The 23,012-nt window shown below is 36.8% G+C and overlaps 1 protein-coding gene across 1 annotated transcript in view; it reads right to left on the bottom strand.

Annotated features, from left to right (window-relative positions):
- Window positions 1-2,624: 2,624 nt before the first annotated feature.
- Window positions 2,625-23,012, bottom strand: part of MTDH (metadherin) — a 36,031-nt gene continuing 15,643 nt past the window's right edge. Inside the window, exons 6-13 of the mRNA XM_069779736.1 lie at window positions 20,534-20,785; window positions 18,531-18,617; window positions 16,421-16,519; window positions 13,965-14,089; window positions 13,276-13,395; window positions 10,798-10,917; window positions 6,101-6,257; window positions 2,625-4,394 (exon numbers count right to left, since the gene is read on the bottom strand). Of these exons, the coding sequence (XP_069635837.1) occupies window positions 4,324-4,394; window positions 6,101-6,257; window positions 10,798-10,917; window positions 13,276-13,395; window positions 13,965-14,089; window positions 16,421-16,519; window positions 18,531-18,617; window positions 20,534-20,785 (1,031 nt within the window). The 3' untranslated portion in view covers window positions 2,625-4,323. The remainder of the gene's footprint in view (window positions 4,395-6,100; window positions 6,258-10,797; window positions 10,918-13,275; window positions 13,396-13,964; window positions 14,090-16,420; window positions 16,520-18,530; window positions 18,618-20,533; window positions 20,786-23,012) is intronic.

The raw sequence follows: 23,012 nt of genomic DNA, 5'->3' as shown, positions 1-23,012 counted from the left end.
GCTAACTGGCTACGGCTCAGAAGGACAGCCATCTCCAGTCCAGAAGGCCTCTTCAAAAGACACATTAAAGCCTGGCTGTCCAAGAGTAAGTGAGTCCAAGTTATGGTCTCACATCAGAGAGGAGTTATCTCCCATCCAGAGCTTCACTTGCAGACGTAGCTCAAGGCACGGCTGTTTGTTAGCTACGTAGATAAGGATAGTCAAGGAAATAGTATAGTCATGAAAAAACAAGTCTTAGTCAGAATGGCCTCTGAAAACAAAGCTCTCAGTAACGAAGTATTTTATACTTCATCAGATATTTGAAATAAGGAATCTTAACTTCAAGTCAGAGCCTATTGAACAGCTAAGTGGAAACACTGTGTGTGTAAAAGACTGGCTATCTGTAAAAAACCAGGGAACCATCTTGAACTAGTCAGTTTTATGAGTTTATTGTGGTGATCTGGTTCTGAGTAGTCCATGACTTACCCTCTGCCATGGACTGAATTAAAAATACTGAGTTAAGAGGTCACTTGATGCTACGATTAGGATAGAAAATGCACTTGCCTTGAGCTGCAGATGTTCCTAAGCATGTTTTTAAGAGCATTGTATGAAACCCTGAAACCAGTAGTTTCATGTTAAGAGTTTTAAATGCAGTTTACCCTTCCAGAATACACCAAAATTAAAGACATCATAGTTTCAGTAAAGAAACTGATTTTCAGTGAGCCAGAAACCTTCAGCTCGGTACAACTAACCAGATTTAAAAGAACAGAAGTTCAATAGTTTCATAAACTGAAGGGACCCAATATGGAGACTAGACAATTTTAGCAATCAATAGGAACAGCCTGTGAGCCATTAATAGCAACATGCTACAGAGTACAGGAAACAGTAATCCCCCCCCCCCCCCCCCCCATCTGACAAAGTAAGAGTTCTCCCACTTTGTTCCCAACATCCATCCCAACTAACAGCAGTTCTGTTAGTCCTGCAGGCAATAAAATTCATGGTGATACCACACTACTTTCAGGTTAAGAACTACTGGCCACGCAGCCCTTCCTGGTCCTTCACCCCACCCAAATTGACTCAGTTGATGCTCTTGGTTCTTAAATGAAGCAACTCACTTGGAATTTTAACAGTAAGATAATTTTAGAATTATCTTTGAAGATGTAATTCCATTTTTTTAGTTGTTTTTCTTCCATTTTCAGTAAAACAATGAAGAAATCTTTCAGTACTGGCCTGGAAAACTGAAACTCTGTCATTCAGTGGTACTTGGCGGTCACCAGGAGACCCATAGGTACAAGTGGCTGCAAGAGACCTGCATTTTTTTAACAACTGAAATCTTGACTGACAACCAACCTGAGTCATTGAAAGGCAAAACCATGTATTCTGATGTCTGCACTTTTCAAAAGCCTTATTCACAGGACAATCCCATGACTAGGAACTATTAATAAGGCAGTTTCCAATGAAATACATCAGTTACAACACAACAGTACTACAAGTATTTCTATAAAGTTTGAAATGTTTTTAATATGTACATTCTTTCTTAGTAAATATTAAAGTAGTGCTTTTCTCCTGCACTTTTTTCTTTAGACTTCTAAAAGGGCATCAGAAATACAGTTTTCACCCCCCTCCAAACCAATGCACAGTTGTTACCTTCGTAACAAGCACATATGAACTCTGTACACCTTTCCCTCCCCACAAAAGAAATAAAAATATGCCATGACTATCCAATTACACATCATCACAACAAGTTTAAATTACGCATACAAATAATTCCAGAGTATTTAGAAAAACCCAACATATTGGATTTATGAAACCATTCCATGCATTCAACAACAAAAAAAAAAAAACGAAAGAAGAAAAAATGAACAAGTTTCTTTAAATGGTGTTTTCTCTTTCTATCCAAGTACCAAAGTCTGGATACAGTGTATCGTTAAGACTAACCACTGCTTGAGTCATAGAAACATGACAGTACATAGATAACCAAGTTTCTATTTATAGACAATATGCTATACAGTTACTACCTCTTTAATGAATGTCGAATAAAGCAAGTTTCGCTTGCTAAGACGTTGAAACTGCACATTAAGAAAACAGTAAGAGGTGCTGCTAAATAGGTAACAACATTTTGAAAGGAAGGCTATGTATTTATATGATCCTGCTTAGTAGTAGCAGTTAATTAGCAGGGTTCCTATGTTGTTAGCTAATTTGTCTCTTTTTTCCAGAATGACAAGCTATTCAAGAGCTAGAGCTTACTAACCCAGAAATACCACCAATTTTATCTTCAAGAGGAGAAAAAAAGAATTTATGCAGTAAAAGCCCTTGGGGGCAGTCTCTGTCATTACACAAAATCTGTGTATTTTCTACAAACGAGGCTTGTAGCACAACATACAGATTGGAAACAGACATTTTGGACATACATTACAAACCTGAATTAAAAGGGTATTCTTCTTAACCTTTACTATGAAGAGGACAAGTAAAATTATAGTATTATTTACATGCAAGGGACTCTGCATCATTTTGTAATATCCTATTTTTGTCTTTGCCTTAAGATACTCCTTGAAAAGCTGTACTTCAGTTCCAAATTTATTTTGCATTAATCTTGACATGTATCAGTCTCAGGCATTACTCCCTCCCAGTAAATAAATCAATACTGTCAATATGCTCCATTTATTTTAACAAATCAATTTAGAGTGTCACATGTTCCGGATACACAGGGGTTAATACCTGTGCAAGTTAGTATCCATTTATTAGGAAAGCTCTCCATTAGCAAGGTGCATTTTCAGTACAATTAAAACCAGCTTGCTGCATTAACTATTCTTGCCCTGCAATACTGCTGAACTGCAGTCAAGTACAGTATGAGTACAAGGTTGTTGATGAGTACCGTGTGTTACAGCTGTTAACAATTCTGTTTGTGCCACAAAACCAGAAGTCAATCATTTAAAAAAAAAAAACCATCTTGGCTCTTCTTGAACTGAATTTACCAGGTGATGTTCATTACCATCCTTATCAAACAAATTTTTGTAAAGGCTATTTACAGTGTACATGGCTGAGCATGCACCTTACAGACACAAACACATCTGCCAGTTTGATACCATGTAATTACACAGTGCCTGAAAATGACAACACATCTTAAACACCATTTTAATTAACAGTTTCAAGCAGGAAATGGTCTTTATTTTACAACTGCTATTCTTGCATGAATTTTTATTTTTTTATATAAAAACACTAACTCCTGTCCAGAAGTCTAGACACATTCTACATACTACAGGTTAAGGCAGTAAAAAAATGTGTTCCTGATAACTGGTCTTGACAATGTCAATTAAAGCTGTCTGAAGCCACTCCAGTTCTCCAACAGATCTTTGAAATCCCAAATAATTTGTGAGTGAAAAAAAAAAATTCACTTTGCTTTCTTCAGAGTTTTAGTAATAGAGAACAGAACAGAATTAGGTATGGCAGAATAGAATTGGGTACGGTAAGTTAAAAAGTGTTAAGGGAAAGGAACGTTTGATTTCAATTCATTCCATGAGTTTAAAAGTTGAAAGAATACAGTTTTAGATGGGAGTCTGAATCAACCAAGAACTGTAGGGAATGAAGGAGAAAACCAATTTTATGCACATTACTGCATTCTTAAAAATATACTGTTATCTTCAATAATTCAAGTAAGGTAATAGACATTATAAAAAATAACTTCATGAACCATACTCAAGTTTCAAATCACATTCTCAAACTTTTAACCCAAAGCAGTTTTATTGTGTTAACTTCATATAATAAACCACAAAGGTCTGACTGTACAAATGGTTAATGATTTGCACTTGTGATTCCTGTAATAGCTAGCAGACTTGCTAACCAACTTACTGTAAAGATATGGCAGATTATGTATTTAATCAAAGCACTTTGATTTAGGCATGAAACAAATTCAAATGGTTGACATTCTGTGCTTCTAATGCATCACTCATAAGAGAGGCAAGAAACACCCACTATTGTACAGACAATTATTTTTACAGAAAACCCTTCCTTGAAATTAATCTTTTATCCGCAGCTGTAGATGAGAGTATAATCTGTTGTAAACAGGGCACTGTGTTGTAAAACCAGTTTTTTTAATTAAGATTTCTCTCCAAAAGTTGGAAAAACAGACTCTTCAGAATGTCTTTCAAATGTAGCATGTTCTGTTTGCTATGTCATAAAGTTACTTTCCTTTGATTCCTTTTTAAAGATGTTTGTGTTCACAGCAGTTCTGTTTTTAAAAATTGTTTGAAATTTATATAAAATTCTGTACATGTTCACAAATTATTGCATAAACAGCATAATCTTCATGACAATATTCAGCAACACATGTCCATCTCAGGAAATTCACGTTTCCCTTCTTGCTTTTTTCTTCTTTTTAACTTGTTTGGGGGATTCCCAGCTTTCTTCAGACTTTGCTAAAAACAAAACGTAACTACAGTGTTAGGACTGAGAAAGTTTACACAGAATTGACTTTTAAAATCCTGGACAGTACATCCCATATTGTTATGAAGTAATTCAGAACAATCAACCAGCATGATTTTTGAAGGAGAGTTATATTTACCTGCTTCTCCCAAATAGTCTAATTTGAAGCGCATCTAAACCAACATTTGCTAATTTCAAACTACTTTTTTACACCACAGCTACTTTTTTACACCACAAACACATAGTGATACACAATGAAAAGAATTCATTTTGTAAATCTACTATTTACAGTAGAGTCATTATTATTCTTTGGCTAACTGGAAGTAATGTACATGTACACAATTGACATTAAATGTTCACTTTTATCAAATTGCACTGGTTTTAACCACTAAATGTAAGTGACATGTCAGAAGAGTATTTTCAAAAATAAATGACTACATAAAGATGTGGTTACATGGAATCCATAATCAAATAAAGAAGCACTATGCTATTTTATTAAAACAGATTGCCTTAAAACATGCTGGCTGCCAAAAGTGGTAAATCAGGTAAAATATTTTATATGCTGAAAATGAGATGTTCTTTCAATTGCTGAGGCATGAATCAGTCACAAAAGCCTTCATATTTTAGAACCAGAACAAAAAGCTGTAAGTTGACACATAGACTTGAAAGACTTAATATATTCAAACCCAAGAAGCCAATTAGTGCAGCTGAATGAGACTAATATTATGAAATCATCTAATTTCTTCTGCAGTCATTAAAAACTGGTTTAGCAGTCTAACACTTAGCCAGGAACTTCTTACAAAATGTCAGTATTTATTAATCTCATTAAAAAGTCTAACTGAAACAACTGGGGGTTTGGGTTTTTTTGTTGTTGTTGTTAGGTTTTTTGGGGGGGTTGTGGGGTTCTGGGTTTTTTGTTTGTTTGTTTGTTTTTAAAAGCAATGCCTTTCACATCTTGACTTCCCTTCTAATTTTTCTGTCTTATTGGGCGAGTACTTCAGTACAAGCACTTTTGCTGAGTGAAACAGAGGACACGCCTGACACCTCTGGGCACGGTGTATGTTTAAAAAGCAATATACCTGCAGTAGTTCAGCCTGATGTATGTACTGTTAGGCTACAACAAAAATAAGCAGATCTCCCGATAGCTTTCTACTCCCATATTAGCAACTGTTTTCCTCCATGATTACTACATTTCATGGAAGCATATGGAAAAGATGTTAATGAGCTAAGTTAAGAAGTCAAAAAAACCCCAGTAGGTTGAAAATTGAATTGCTTGTATTTTTACCAAATTTTTGGTAGCTAAACATCCTGTCAACTGCTATGTTAGTACCCATCTGTTCCACTGAAGACTTGCAAGCAGCCCTTTGAAACAGTGTTGGCAGAACTACTTAGTCACAGCATGGAACTCCAGTCCTGATGATGAAGAGTACATCCAAATGTCTGTTAAGGACTGGACGAGGCCAACAGACATTTTCAGTCATTCAAGCATATGAAGCCAGTTTTTCCTCACAGTGAAAGCACATTTGTCAAAGTACTTCAACGAAAGCTAAAATATGTCAAGATATATAAATGAAATACATAAGTACCTGATATGGCACTCTAAACCCAAACCTCACGGCAAAGCATTCTGACTATATACGCTCTATAGGAAAAAAGTACACCCTGAATTCAGATGAATGAATTGCACTGAGATACTTACTCTGTGGAGGAGGCACACTGTTTTGCTTAATATTGGGACTAGAAACATCTGTCTCTTGCAGCATCTGTGGCACTTGGGAAGCGATCTTGTCAGAATCGCTCTCTGATACAATTACAGATGGCTCAGTAGAAACAGCAAGCGAAGGAGCCTCCTCAGGCTATTTGAAAAACAGAAAAAAAGTTTCCAGAAGTTCATTAAGTCATACAACAGTAAAACACTCTTATATGGTGTTATTTTGGCATTATACTTAGCAGCTGCTGAAAAGATGGCATTTAAAAATTAAGCCAATATTAAAATCCTTCAAAATTTTAAATCAAGGCTGCAAGACTATGACTGCCATCTAGTGCCAAAACTTTTAGTTGCACACAAGCAAATATAAACCACACGAATTCTTAAAATACATGACATGCAAAGAAAGGGAGAACAATCTAAAAATCACTAAGATCCTAAAAAGATTCTAGTATACATATTCAGAAGAGATGCAAGACAGTGACACATACGCATTTGGTTGCAAGGCAAACAAGCAAGCTGTATAGGTTCAAACATGCAACTCAAAAGCCAAAATAATTAAACTTTTATAATACTTAGAAAGCATTTGCAGTCATTCCTATCAACTGCTCAAAACACTCTGTATGCTTATATTAGAATAAAAGATATTTGCGAGAGCTGTCAGAAAGTACTTCAGTGGAAACTACTGTAGGAGTAACTGCCAAGTAAATGATACTCCTAGTATTTTCCAATTATCTGGTCTACTTTGAAGGTTCCCACAATGGAGACAAGACGTTACTGTAGCTTACTGCGTAGCACTTACTGGAATTACAGTAGAGTAAAACAGAAGTCAAAATGCAAAAACCATTCTGACATTCCAATAGGGAAGTCAGAACATAAAGATCATATGATCCCACAGTAGGTGACCTACTGACAAGAGGCTTCAAACAGGAGTGTATTAGAAAACAGTGCCTCAGTCAAGCAATAAAACCCAAACTTTAGGATGTTATAAAGAAGTCATGGCTATAGTTGGGCCACAACAGCCAGGACCTGGAACTATTGGAACAAAACAGTGAAGTCTACATCCAGCCCTTGATGTGGATGTACACAGATCCTCCGTTATAGTCACCACTTTGTACTATTTCCATTACTGTAATGTAAGCATCTCAAAAATCTAGTCAGAACATACAAAAGAGCGAAAAGAGACACTTTTTTACTTTTCTTTTTAATCATATACTGAGTAAGAAGTTAAACAGCTTTAATTAAAAAAACCCAACACATTAATTTAGAGGGTAGCAGTTCTCTAACCTTTTATGAATAGAGGAGTTTGCTCTGCCCTTACACATCAACAGAAACAAATTTTTTAATAACTATAATTGCAGTATTTCTTTTAATCTACTGAAAATATGGTAATCTTGAAAATTTTTTTAATATCAACCATGCTGATAAAATGAACTCCCATCCTACAGGATTTCCAAGCTTAGCCAATTCTAATGTTGTCTAATGGTTGGCAATCATTAGCTACATAAATACATGAACTCTAACAAAATGGATGTGGCCTCTAAAACAGAAGGAGGACTTAAAGTTCCTAGTTGTGTGAGGTAACTGATTCAGGTCACTGGTATCATAGTTTTGTTAGGATAGAGTCACTCTCCACTTGCAGGTAAAGCAACTCAATTAAGATTTAAATGGCATACAGCTGTCTCAGGTTGACTAACAAACATGTTGCAACTTTAATGTTAAAGCATGCAGTATTACTGTAAATGTAATGATACAGATACATACAGCATTATCTGGATGTTTTTGCAAATACCATACTCCTGTCTGAATTTTGGATGAGGGAAGTTGGATAGCGATACCAAACATTAAGAATTGGGTACTACTCTTTGCTAGGATATTCTGTGTTAACAAAACAGTTCAGAAAGGAAACCTGAAACAATTAATAAAGCCTATTTGATAACATAAATAGTTATATGTGTAATTCTACAATTTATTAATGAAGTAGTGACTTGTGAAACTGTTACAAATAAAGGATTTCCAAAGATATCTCTTCATTTAAAACCTGTGCCTGCTGATAAAATGCCAAAGGTTTCCATGCAGCCCAATGTATAATGTAAAAATATCACCAGATAAAAACCAGAAGTGTTCAACATTCAGCTGTTTCTGGTCTTTATGAGGATATTCTGGATAGTAACTTATTTGTACTCAGTTTATTTTTCCTCATACTTGGTTCTTGTGTTTTGGAGCATTTGCTCAAGACTAGATTACCTATCTTGGAAACCTAAGTCATCCATTTCACACATCAGTCACAGACTGGTTCTAAAACTTTTTGGAACAGCTAAGTCAAACAACATCAGAAGGCATCTTTGCATATGTGAAATTACAACGAAGCCAAATCTGATGGCAAGGAGACTGGATAAAGACTGAAAGACCATCTGCATTGTCAGATACAACAATTCGCAAATTGTCCTTTATCAAGCCCAACTAACTTCCAGAGAATGTTGTTGGTAATAGTTTTGTTTGTCCTTTGCCCCCAGACCAAGTTTAATACAGATTATGTCTTGTTTCACAGCTGAACACAGGCACATATATGAACAGATGGAATTTAAGACTCGAGTAACAGGAGCACTCAAGCCCCCCAAAAATAGTTCACAGCGTAGGTCTACATCAGAGCTGATGTGATTGAATCACCTAAGAAGTTGGGCATGGTTTTAAACACTAAACAATTGAGCAAAGTCTACTGAAACCGGGCTGATATTTTGGCAGTGCCAACACGTTGTTAGAAAAAATAAAATATCTAACTGCAGATCAAAAGAATCATTACATGTAGCTTAAAAGTATTTTTCAAATTAATTTAGATTTCTAAAAAGCAAAAGCTAGCCTTTTGGAATGCACCAGTACACCTCTTTCTAGGTGTCAAAACACCCACCTTGATGTCACAATCCAAATATGAGTTTTCTGTCTACACATTTTCAACTATGGCCTCCAACACAAAACAATGTATTTGCTTTTAAGTTTTTTAAAAAACACACACACTGCCAGGAATAAAGCCACTTGTGCACATAGGCAGATGTCTTTTTTTAGATACAGCTTCAAAAAAACCCACAAAACCCAACTCTGCACTAGTCAGATAGACTAGGCAGCTGTTGCTAACCTTGGATAAAGGTTGAACTGAACCTAAACTAAATAATTATAGTAAAAGCTCTACTGCAATGTAGGATATTTAGAATAAGCTAAAAGTATGTCAGAATATGCTTTTCAAGGCACATGTTCTCAGTAAACACTTTCTGTACTTTTTCCTTGGTGACTTGCAGCCTCTCATAAAAGATTCCATTCTAATATTTTCATTTGAATCTTAAGACCTTGTTATCTTTATAAAACAAATGCTTAGCAATTAAAAAGTAAAACTCAATATTCTGACAGATATTCTGTGGTACCAAACTGCTGTCTCACTGGTATTGTTCACTCTTTATGGAACACAAAACCAATACCACTAGAAATATTAAATACTTTCCTTCTTCCTACATCGTGATGCTTGTAGGATAACAGTACCTAAAAAAGGTGCTAGTTGGGGAAAGATTAGAGAGAACTTGTATTCTCTAGATTATTTGTTTCAACTGTGAGCTGAAGCAAACAGTTGGTTTGTGAATTGGTGTCCTGGTTTCCGCTGGGATAAAGTTCTTTTTAGTAACTGGTATAGTGCTGTGTCTTGGACTAAGTATGAGAAGAATGTTGATAACACACTGATGTTTTTAGTTGTTGCTAAGCAGTGTTTATACCAAGTCAAGGATTTTTCAGCTTCTCATGGCCAGCCAGCAAGAAGGCTGGAGGGCCACAAGAAGCTGGGAGGGGACACATCCAGGACAGCTGACCCAAACTGGCCAGAGGGATATTCCATACCATGTGACAACATGCCTAGTATATAAACTGGGGGGGGGGCTGAGTGGGGCGGGGGGGGATCACTGCTTGGGAACTAACTGGGCATCGGTTGGTGAGTGGTGAGCAATTGCACTGTGCATCAGTTGTTTTGTATATTCCAATTCTTTTATTATTATTGTAATTTCATTATTGTTATTGTTATCATTATTAGTTTCTTCCTTTCTGTTCTATTGAACTGTTCTTATCTCAACCCACAAGTTTTACCTTTTTCCTTCTGATTCTCTCCCTCATCCCACTGGGTGGGGGGAGCGAGTGAGCAGCTGCATGGTGCTCAGTGGCTGGCTGGGGTTAAACCACAACAATTGGTTCAAATAAAAACTTTTCATATTCAGTCATTAAGCTCAGAACAGCCATTAAAAATGAAATTTAGACTGCATTAAGTCAGAATATAAGTTGGTAACATTTCATTCTGTTGCAATGAATCAGTAAAACATGCTATTAGTCTTGCACTCAGACCTGTTAGTTCTTAGGTTTCCCGACTTCAAAGTTTTGGAAGTTTATTGCTTGAATATTCAAACAAGAAAATAACTTGACAGTCATGAAAGTGACTACTGATTTAGAAGATACTGCTTTTCAGAGTAGACATCCTTTCTAAAACTTGTAACTGACCTATTATCTAAAACTCAACCTCTCAATCACCTTTATATTCATAAGCATATAGCCTGAAGCAGTATTCCTACTGTAACCTTACCTACACAAATTAATGTTTCAATGGACTTTGAGCACTGCCAAATCAGAATTATAACATATACCCAGTTTTGTACCCCTACCTTAGCTGGTTCACTAGTACTTATGGTCTTCAGAGAAAAAGCTATTTCCTGCTGTGGTCGAACTTTTGAGGTATCCTCCTGAAATTCCTCTCCAGCTTCTCTATCCAGTTCTTCAGTGTCCTACAAAAGTGGGGGGAGAAAAAAAAAAAGAAAAAAAGAGCCTGTGTTTGCAGTGAAGTTCTGACTCTTCTTCCCTGCACATCAATTTTGTTGCCATAATCAGCTTCTATAACTAAGAAAGTCTATCTAAAAAAAATTAAAGTAGTAGGCTAATATTAGCCTATGCTAACACTCAAAATTTATAGAACTACATAATACAAAAATACCTTGTAAAAGTATCATGATAAGACTTGACTGCTCTCATTTCTGTGGTTTGCTACAAGTAAAATGTTTTAAAATGCAAGCTCTGCATATTATCATGTTCAGTCTTCTATCATATATTAAGCTCTAATAATATTTTTGCAACACAATTTAGTCTGTCATGATGCCTGTAAAACAAACCTCTCGGTACAGAAACTGAAAATGTATCCAAAGTATCGAGGAGTCTCAACCTTTACTCCTTAAAAACTCTAATGGTGGAAGGTTTTCATTTTGCATGAGGAATTAGAGTAGTTACATTTTTTTTATAGCACCAGAAGAATCCTGTGGTGGTGAACAGTAAACAGAATACAGGTCTCTGGTTTTAAGCTGAAAGTACCTCTTGAGACATTGTTTCTTCACTTATTTCCCCTGGAACCTTGTGAAAACGCAGTCACAGTCTAAGTCTGTTGATTCTTGACAGGAAAGAATATATATCACCTTACATCTAGCTCTGAAGATAGCTTCCACTGCCTTGACAAACACTGAAGTCAACAAATACGAGTGTGAACACTTAAGTATAATCAGTGACAAAAATGATAGTGTTTAAATGAACATGCTCAATTTTCAGAGGATAAATATACAAAGCTTAAGTGAGTTTGAAGTAGGATTGGCAAGTTAAATTACTAAACTGCTATAACAAGGATAACTTATCTGCGAATGTATTAGCAGTTCTGTCTGCTCCTATCAAGCAACACCCCTCAATTTTCCATAAAAATTTAATACACAGAAATACTCATCTTTAAACTGATGATCTCATAGACTGATAGATTGAAAGAAAAAGTAACAAAATCAGAATGGTTGGAGACCAATGGGTAGAATAAATGAATCTGATTATGTTAATATGGACAGTAGGATTCCATTTGACATATACAACTTTAAAGGCAGCTCATAGGCCACAGAAAAAAAATAATTTCAGAATGCATTCACTGACCTTAAGATCCATGCAAGATATCCGCAAACGCCTGTTAACCATAACCTATTAATCTTGACTTACACTTGGAGTCATTGCAGATACCAGAACATGACAGATTTCAATTACAAAAAAAGCTGCAGTCCTAGTACAGTCAGTTTGAATTTGCCTCAAACAAAACACTGCAAATTGACACAAGCATCCACCTCCACATAGACAATTTTGAAAGAATTCTACATAACAGGACTTTAACCTTTTAAAATTGTTTTAATAAAATCTCAGACTGAAAACATGATAATCATAAAAAGCAAATCCAAAGCAAGAATGACTGAAGTAATGCTTTCCCCCTCTCTCCAATTCACCTAGTCAGATTCAACTGAGCATTTAACATTTTGTAAAGAATGTAACTTATGAATGGCTGTCACTATAAGCAGAAGCAGTATGTATTCTAAGCATAAGCTATTAAAAGCTTTTTCCTAGTAGAAAAGTACTTGTTTTCATCTATTCAAACATGATTCAATTGCCAAGTGAAGTGCAATCTGCTTTTGCTATTTTTACAACAAATCTGTTTCAATGTAATTCTTCAAAAGCTATTCAAGTAACAGAGAAAACTCCAACCATCCTCAGTGTGCAAACACTCATTCAAATCTGACTCACAGAGTAGCTCCACCTACTGAGTTCGAGGCATTGATACTTCGCTTTTTCACATCAAGCTATGAAAGTACTTCAGAAAACCACTATATTCTCGTAGAATTGTACTTTAAAACAGCTTAAGAGAAAACTTCAATTTCTCTCATTCTCCTAACTAGCTGTATCTGCCAAGGCAGCTGTCTTTCAAAAGACAGGAGAAGGCGGCTTCCCATGCAGAGGAAAGCTCCTCCTGAAGCATCCCTACAGTACAGAATACTGATTTGATAGAAAATAAGTAATTCAGAATACATACTTTCCACATATTTCATGCTTTCCATAAATCCAGCAAAACTACGTTGTATTCACAAGTCAAACATGGAATAATTAAAATTAAAGGAAATATGAGTAAGACAAGGATTACTTTAACACTTCAGAAACAATAGTAGACAATCCAATACCACAAGGAAATTAATTTCCCCAAAATAATTTTTGCTTAAGACACTAATATACAAAAATAGGGTGATTTTGTGAATTCCTCACAATTGCCTTTCAGACTGTCCAGATTTTGTTCCATTTACCTGCGCAGGAGAGTTAGCGTCTTCACCCTGCTTCTTCTTTTTCTTCTTTTTTTTCTTGGATTTGCCACTTGTAGAACTCTGAAGAATTGGCTCTGCTTTTTCTCTTTCATTATCTGAAGCCTTCATGCAGGAATATAAGGTATTTAGCATTTAAAATGACAATGAAACATGCCTTCTAGAGACTAAACACAAATTAATAGCTGTAAGGAATTTAATTGCATATAAAAGTATAAATGAACACAACCTTATCTGTTCTGTTCAGTTCATTTCAGGAAGGCTACATTCTTTACGTGCTATCTGGTAATATAGGTACAGGAGTTGGGAATGAAAAAGGCAACAGGGCATCATGTACTGGTGGCATGGAAATACTGTTTTCCATACAGAGAACTAAATATTGTTAAGAAGTATTTACAAAAACAAATCTAAATCCTCTATCAGTCTACAATGAGAAGGTAATCCTTATATTATGGTGAGACAGTAAGATCTGACATGGAGCAAAGTGGCTTCTATTTTCTCAATAACAATGTTCAGCATTTTCCTCCTCTGTGTACCCATTAAACACAATTGTGCTACTCTTATCAGTGTAAAAGAGATGAGAGATTACCTTTATCACCACCATTAAGTTACCTTAACAAATGGCACTGGTAAGGACAAAATCTTGGAGCTAAGGATTAAATATCACCTTTTACCTTCTGAACATCAGATATCTCTTCAGGCTGAGGAACAGAAGCAACTTTTTCTTCATCTACCCAGTTTCCCCACTCCTCTGCTGGTGCATTCCAATCAGAGCTGGGATCAGCTGAAGAAAGTCCATCTACAAAGATTAAAAAGATTTTCAGGAATGCCTCCTTACTTTACAGGTGCTCTCTGACAGTTTAAAGATGAAAAACAAACAAAAAACCAAAAAAATCTATGCATAAAACCACATCCTGATATCAAGATACAAATATTCATTTCCTGTATTTCTGAAAAAAATTTAGTGGAAGACTTTTGTAAGGAGTAAGACTTGGTTATTTTACAGAGCAATCAGATTACAAACTAGTCACAGCAGCAGCTAGGTAGATGCAATTGCTTTGAGATACTTTTCTAGACTATGTAAAGGACAAATTTAAGAGTTGTTCTCTATCTTAAACATTCTTCCTAGTTTGTGAAAAAATTAATATGAACTGTAACACTGATCAATCTTACCTTAGTAAGAATCCTTTACAAGTGATATATCTGAAAGTGTAAATCTTACTGAGCCAAAAGTCATCTTGTAACACTGACATTTTTTAATAACCTTATTTTTTCCAAGACTAAGTCCCTACTCCATTTTGCTACTGTTAATTTATGATGGCACATATTTATGCTGTCACACAGAAATGACAGATTTAAAAGGTCAGTTATATAAAAATTAAAAATATCTGAAGGGAAGAACTAAGCCTTAAGACTGTCTGTTTAGTAGAAAGTTACAGCACGCCGATTTTAAAACAGAAGACCTTGTAAAAGATCATCTTTCATTGCACATTTATATTAACATCACAAATATTTCTCACCCTCAGTCTATGCCAAATTGAAGAAGAGGCAAACATGGTCTGCAAACTACAGTGGGATTCAGTTTAAACATTTGAAAATTAAGTAAAAATGAAAAACAGTAATAAACCCAATTAAATTTACTGGCAAACATTATGAAACCAAAAATACAGTAAGAGATCTTACAACTACTTACAATACTTTTTCAGCTCTTGCTTTCATATAAAAATATTACCTCAATTACACTTACTTTGGACACTAAAATTTACTGATTTGAAAAAACAATTACTGCCCAACATAACACTTCACAGTTTATCTACTGCCCTCTCACTAGTTGCTTTAAGAAAAAAAATTCATTCTTTAATAGTAAAAATTAGTAGCATTTTTACATAGAGTTAATTTCCTTGTCCTGAACCCGAAAAAGCAGTAATATGTATTTGTGTATCACACCGGTCTAAACATCCATTATTTCCCCACTTCTATTAGTGTACACTTCAATTAGTTGATATATCTATGACCCTATTAACACAAGCTATAGCCATAAACATTTTATGCTCAGAAACGTGAATGTATTATGCTTTTGATAATATGTAAAATTGATTACTTTCAAACGATAAAACTGAAATGTGCTTCCCTTATCCTTAAACCAGATAAAGACAAAAGATAAGTTTCAAAATGATCTGGTATCAGAACAGTCATGCTAAAACTGATGGAATCAAGGAGCGCACCAAACCATTCCACTTCTGCAGTCATTAAACGAGAAATTGTTCTTAGAGAGAAGGTAACATGCAAGGCAGCTTTTCTAGTCAACTTCTTGACCAATTTTTCAGGTCAATGACCTAATGAGAGGCACTAAACTGTTTTTCTTAAACATTCTTACATCTGACTGAATAAAGCTATCAATTACAAGGCAGTTCAAAAAGTCAATTTAAGGCTGAAAGCTTTCTTCACAGGTACAGTTTCACTAGTAAATACTTAGGAATGGCTGTAACTTTATTATACTACAGCCCTGCTTAGGGAGAGACTGTGGTAAGAACTACAAAAATACTGTGAAATTGGGAGGGAGGGGAAAGGGAGAGTAAACATCAATTTTACTACAATTCCCAAGCAACTTCAGTGATTTCTATCCTGTATATGCTTTCTATACACATAAGAACTTCCTAATGTTTGCTAAATAAGAAACTAAGTTATACTAAATATCAGAGTCTTATGTCACATTAAGTTTTCAGGAAGAAACAAACATGTAAAAGGAAACTCTGTGACTCAAATACAATCTGCTAAATGCATCTTTTGCAGACTTGCAGTACATTTTTCTCAACATTTGCTTTGACTGTTTGATTACCAAAATTTTCTAGCAAAAACCAGAACTACCTTAAAATGCATGCGCTCTCTTTCACTTCTGAGTTTAATATCCAAGTATTTTTCCTAAAAATTAACCATTTTCTATCATATTCGTCAAAATACTTTTTCCTGCTGTCTTCAAACTGTTGATTAACTTTACAGAAGTGAAACATTCCAGGTTTTTCTTCAGATGCTCAACGCTGGCTAATACAAGTAGCTAATATAAGTAACTACACTTTAAAGTAACAGTAATTAACAGAATTTTGTTAATGAACATTTTAGAGGAACATACTTAACCCAGACCATTCGTCATCAACAGGGGGTTGAGCATGACTTAAATCCCACTGAAAATCAGAAGTACCAGCCTGAGAAACTGACTCACTGTTGGATCCTGAAAGGGAATAAATAGAATTGTATTCGTAAGTTAACAAGCTTCCTGAGTTTTCTTGGGTAAAGAAATTCCAAAGTAGGAAAGGAAGACAGAAGGCTCAAAGAAAAAAGTCTGATTCTAAGGACTACACAGGACAGGAAAACTACAAGGCTCTTGAAAATGAGATATATCCATAAAACGAGGGAACTGAAGAAGGAAGACAAAATTAAGTCCGGAGAAGAATGTGGAAAAAAAGATAAGAAGGGTGAATAACAGCGGTCTATAAGGCTTACAGCAGTCCCCTCAAACTGAAAAATACAATGAATATTTACGGGTAGTGAAATTATTACCCTATATCAGTAAGAAGTCTTACAGGGAGAAGCTTAAAAGAAAAGAGTACTAGAACGAAACCTCATAAATTACATTGCAGATATCACAATTATATTATTCATTACTAAGAATCCAATTTTCACTTCAAGTAAAAGGTTTCAGGAACATAAAAGCAGCATGACAAACAACAGTGAGGCCAATACCAGTCATGATAACAGAAAATGTTAGACATGTAACATCATTATTTTAAGAAAAATAAGGCATCAGCAAACAGAAACCATTTTATAAAGAAAACAAACCCAAAAACCCTTAACTGTGAGACTGAAAGAAATTAATATATTACTTTATGATGAGACTTATTTTTTAAATGAAGTTCAAATAGGACCATAGCTACCTGGGTCTCTCTATTTTATAAACACCTCTGCAAAAGATACCTCAGATGATGGCAACCTTGGCACATTCTCATTTTTTTGCTAGCCAGTTACAAATAAGAAGTAAATACTTATTCACATGGTCACTTTGCATTACAACATTGCTGGCTAAGGTGCATCAAAGATGATGAATATACTTCACTATCTTCACACTTCTCTCTCGATTAAAGTTGGAATGGTGGTATTGCAGATGAATCTTAGATCAGTCTGCCATCCCACTTTATTAACTAAACTTTCTTAAGTTTTAGGCTAGAGACTGAACTTGAATTCAAGTGGCTCCCTGGGAAATGTTATTTTATTAAAACTCTCCATACAATTAAGACTTTGTTTCTTCTTTTTCTTTAAGACAAGGTTTCTGTAAGTTTTTATTAAGTGAACTGTTCTTTGGAAAGTCTGATAAATTAGACTTTGGCATTTTAACTTCTTTGTTATGGTGGCTCAGGTGTGCCCAGAGAATGAAGCGCTTGTGAGCTGTAGGACACTGAGCTTGAGTTCCACAGTTAAAAGACTGTAAACTGCAATACAAGTGAACTGCAATACAAGTAAGCATAGCCCAAGTGCGTAAGCTACTTCCTAAAAGAAAATAGCCAAGCCAAGCTCATTAGATAACTGGAATAAGCAAGCAAGAGCAGAAAACCTGACATATGATCCCTTTATTGTATAATAAATCACTGTAGCACTTATGTCAGTAGTTTAACACACAAGATTTGTTATGAAGCCAGGTTTGCACTCTACAGCAGTTTCACACTTCCAAACAAGAAAACCCCAGAGCTCAGCTTTCCCACCCGTCATACAGAGAAAAGACTCAAGACTTCAAATCCTGCCTATGGAACATATTTTGAAAATAGTGCTTCAGTTCCTTGAAGGGGAAAAATGTAGCCATCAAATAACAAATCTCTCAGAAGATCAGGGTAGAAAGACTTTCCTAGAAAGCAATCTTCAGATCTCCAGGTTGAGACACAGCAACACTGAGCAATCTCTTATGCCCATTATTTACTCAACACACAAAGAGGAAGGCTAAATAAGAAGTATCACCTTCTTATTGATCTAGATTTTGATTATCAATTTAAAACAGTTACTTTATTGCATAATTTCAGCATAACAAAAAAGCTTTCTAGGCTTTCATCAAACATGTTTTCCACCTGTTTCCAGTTACCTGTACTATTTTCAAAGAACAATGAGAAAGATGCATATTAGTAAGACTTGGCAAATTCTATTTCCACCTGGTGGAGCAGCAGAGAGTGGAAAAATCTTTGGAAGGGCATACATACCAGAAACTCCAGGAGTTAATCCAAATGAAGAGAAAGAAGTAGAATTCTGTTCAGAGGTATTAATCCTTGCATCCACATTCCAAGCAGCTGTGGGGAAAAAACAAAACAAAACAAAAAACAACCGAACTTCACATTGCTGGCCACATTGAAAAAGTTAGCTATTTAATTACGAATAGGGTCAGGAAAACAGTGGACATTCCAGCCATGTTAACATTTCACACAGCTGAGGGCATTATTTTGCTTATTAGATCAGACAATCAGTGCTGACAGAGATGTGACTGTATGAACACTCAGCTTGAAACAATTTTCAAGCTTTCTGAGGTCTTCTTCCCTCAACAGCCTTTTGTATATATAAACTTCTCACAAAAGAAAAGTAAATTATGTTTTGAGCCCCAATCAACTACTTGTAGCTTTTATTTAGAATTACATTTATTTGACTGGGGGGGTAGGCACTCAAAACTGGACAGAGTATTCCAGATGTGGTCCATGAAGTGGATAATCACTATCTCCAATCTATTGACTCCTGTTAATACAGCCCAGAATACTGTCGGTGTCCTTTGCTGCTGGGGCCTATGGCTGGCTCATGTCCAGCTTGCTGTCCACCAGGACTCCTTATCCACAGAGCTGCTCTCCAGACAGTCAGTCCCCAGCCAGGGGTGCTTCCCACCCAGGTGCAGCACTTCATATTTGTCCTTGTTGAACTTCCTCAGCTTCCTGTTGGCCCATTCCTCCAGCTGGTCCCTCTGGATGGCACCCCTAATCTGCATTGTATCTACTGTTTCCCCTCTCCTGCCTCAAGTTTGGTGTAATCTGGGAATCTGATGTGAAGAACATTCTGTTGCCTCCTCCAGGTCATTTATAAAAATGATAAACAGGACAGCTCTAAGTACAGAGCCCTGTGATATCCCCCTTGTTACCACCTTCCAGGTAGAGGATGACTCAGTAACCACTACCTTTGAGCCTGACCAGTTTTTCAGTCATCCTAACTTGGATACAATAATACTGTGAGAGACAGTGTTGAAAGCATTACTCAAGTCATCATAAAAGACATCCATTGCTCTCCCCTCACTCACAAAACTAGTAATTTTACCAGAAGCAAATCAGCCTGGTGAGGCATGATATATTCTTGGTAAAAAAAAACCAACAACAAGCTGGTCACAGTCACTAAGAACTACCTTATTAGAATATACAGCAGAATACATTTAACTGGAATATGCAAAAAGCCCTTTGCCTCTACTTGGCAATAATAAAGCTTCCAATTGTACAGCAGGTCCAGCCTCAGGAACCATGTTTCACAATATGTGAGACAAATAAAACAGGTCTAGACTAAAGCAACGTTGCTGACTACAAAGGAACACTGCTTTCTAGAAGAGACTAGGATAACTTAGACTGAACAGTGGGAAGGATCATATTACAGCATCTGCTAATAAGTTGAAGATTGTTGCCCAGAGAGAAATGAATAATTCTCTTCTCTATTATTATTATGGACAGTACAAGTGATAAAGGCAAAAAATTGTACTGGAGAAGGCTAAAAACAATTTCTAATGAGAAAAACGGTGTAACACTAGATGTCACAAGAGCCAAACAATCTTTATGCCTGGAGCCTAAACAAACGTCTGCCAAAACCAAACATAGTTGATTTGATCATGTTGGAGCAACAGAATAGACTTATGGCCTGGGTTTTAAAGACATTTCTTAAAAAAAGAAGTTACACTTCAAAATGACTTAGTAATCACTTTCAGAATTTTACGAAAGTGATATAAAGAATTTTATTCCTTCACAGAAATAATTTTATTTCAGATAAACTCAAAAAAACCAGTTAAACTAAAAACAGAGACATAGATGTTAAGCCATAAGTAAACTTACAGTAAAGAGAAACTGCTTACTTCGCATTTCACTAGACCACTCCAAGATTTTTTTAATAATTAAACATAAAGCTATTTAAGAGATTCACTACTAAAAAATACACTTAAGTAAAGCAAGTTTTCTTCAGAATAGCTTACCAATAGGAGTGAACAAAGAACGCTCTTTCCAGGGCCTGCCCACCAGGGTTACACCCCAGTCCTTTCCATTTCCATTGGCGTCGCCAGCGTCCTGGCCCCAAGCCGATGTCTCAGTCTTCCTCTTCCCAGCTGCAGTTGAAGGAACAGATGTCCATTTCTCCTCCCCTACACCAATCTGTGAGGAGATTTTTACAGACTTCTCATTCCAGCTTCCTCCATTTACTGTATGGCTTTCACTCAATCCTGGAGAAACTTAAATATGAGCATAATGAAAGCATTATTTAAAATAAGAACTGGATGAAGAATTAAAATATTACTTTATGTGCACATACACTTAACAATAAAAAAAGAAAGTACAAATGAACAGCAGCTTTGCTACACTGGTGTGATACAGAAGAGCTGCTGCTCTGTCTCAGCTGATTTTCCAGTTCAGATGATATGCACCATCTGTCCACTAACTTGAGAGTGAGGGAAAACCAGCACCAACTGCACTCTCTTTCCTGCATCCCTTTCTTTACAAGGCTGATATCTTGATGAACCAGTGCCTCTAGATTAAAAAACAAATGGGGTGGGGGTGATTCCAACACTGCCATGTAATTTCTCTTACAGAGTATGCTGATGATTTGTAGAAAACCCCACGCACTAAATGGAGAATAAATTCTGTTTCGTAACTGCATAAAGCAGTTCTTTAAACAGGAAGTAGAAGAAATGACCAAGGATTAGAAAATTCTTCCCAAACACTACACAGGATTCACAAAGAGCATAGCTATCATATTGGCCATAGTGTCCATCAAGGTTAGAGGAAAAAAATCATGGTAACACTTTCAAAATAATAAGCAATATATTTGGCATTACACTAAGGTAAAAGACCACAAGACTGCAACAGTCTACCCCGATGAGAAATTACTAGCCATAGCAAGTTTAATATATACTTTGAGTCAGTAGTACACGGAGACATAAAGATCATCATAAAACTTTTTTTTTAAATTTATGTCCCTATAAAACTTAAAGGCTAATGGTCACCTGGTGCACCCAGCCTGACCTATATATCACAAACCTTTCTCAAAGGGCTCTGTATATCAAATCCTCTCTCTCTCTTTTTATACATGCAGTGCAAACAACAGAAAACCTGCTCATTTACCAACAATTACACAATACCTGCACATTGCAAGTGTAACACTTAAATAGTCAGCCCAAACCTGATGCACAAGTCAGTCAATATCATATACTGTATTGGGTTTGCGTGGCAAGGTTTTGGTAGTGGGGCAGGGTTACAGGGGTGGCTTCTGTGAGAAGCTGCTAGAAGCTTCCCGTATGTCCAATAGAGCCAATGCCAGCCAGCTCCAAAACGGACCTGCTGCTGGCCAAGCCCAATCCCATCAGCGACAGTGGCAGCGCCTCTGGGATAACATATTTAAGAAGGGAAAAAAAAAAGTTGCTGTGGCACAGAAACTGCAGCAGAAGAGAGGAGTGAGAACATGTGAGAGAAACAACCCTGCAGACCCCAAGGTCAGTGAAGAAGGAGGGGGAGGAGGTGCTCCAGGCGCCAGAGCAGAGATTCCCCTGCAGCCCCTAGTGAAGACCATGGTGAGGCAGGCTGTCCCCCTGCAGCCCATGGAGGTCCCCATGCTGGAGCAGGTGGATGCCCAAAGGACGCTGTGACCCTGTGGGAAGCCTGCACTGGAGCAGGCTCCTGGCAAGACCTGTGGACCTGTGGAGAGAGGAGTCCACGCTGGACCACATTTGCTGGCAGGACTTGTGACCCCGTGGGGGACCCACACTGGAGCAGTCTGTGCCTGAAGGACTGCAGCCCATGGAAGGACCCACATTGGAGAAGTTCGTGGAGGACTGTCTCCCGTGGGAGGGACCCCACACCAGAGCAGGGGAAGACTGTGAGGAGTCCTGCCCCTGAGGAGGAAGGAGCAGAAGAGATAATGTGTGATGAACTGACCGTAACCCCCATTTCCCATCCCCCCTACGCCACTGGGGGGATAGGTAGAGAATTCGGGAGTGAAGGTGTGCCCGGGAAGAAGGGATGGGTGGAGGGGAAGGTGTTTAAGATTTGGTTTTATTTCTCATTACCCTACTCTGGTTTGATTGGCAATAAATTAAGTTAATTTTCGCCAAGTGAAGTCTGTTTTGCCTGTGATAGTAATTGGTTGAGTCATCTCTTCCTGTCCTTTATCCCAACTCATGAACCTCTTGTTATATTTTCTCTCCCCTGTCCAGTTGAGGAGAGGGAGTGATAGAGCAGCTGCATGGTGCTTAGTCGCTGGCTAGAGTTAAACCACGACATATGCCAACAAAAACTACAGACCAAGTATTTTATTCGTCAAATGAACTCATACCTCAGGCAGCATGAACATGCCACATTCAAAGTGGCCTCACTGGCAAGGAATTGATTAGGTGAGACATGCCTAGATTTTCTCAGACAAATCACTTCCAAACACAGACGTCTGTAAGGTCACCATCGCTGTAC

Source organism: Haliaeetus albicilla, chromosome 3 (genome assembly GCF_947461875.1).
Source record: "Haliaeetus albicilla chromosome 3, bHalAlb1.1, whole genome shotgun sequence".
Taxonomy (NCBI): domain Eukaryota; kingdom Metazoa; phylum Chordata; class Aves; order Accipitriformes; family Accipitridae; genus Haliaeetus; species Haliaeetus albicilla.
The sequence above is the reverse complement of the archived record's forward strand: the minus strand, read 5'-3'. Positions and strand labels throughout refer to the sequence as shown.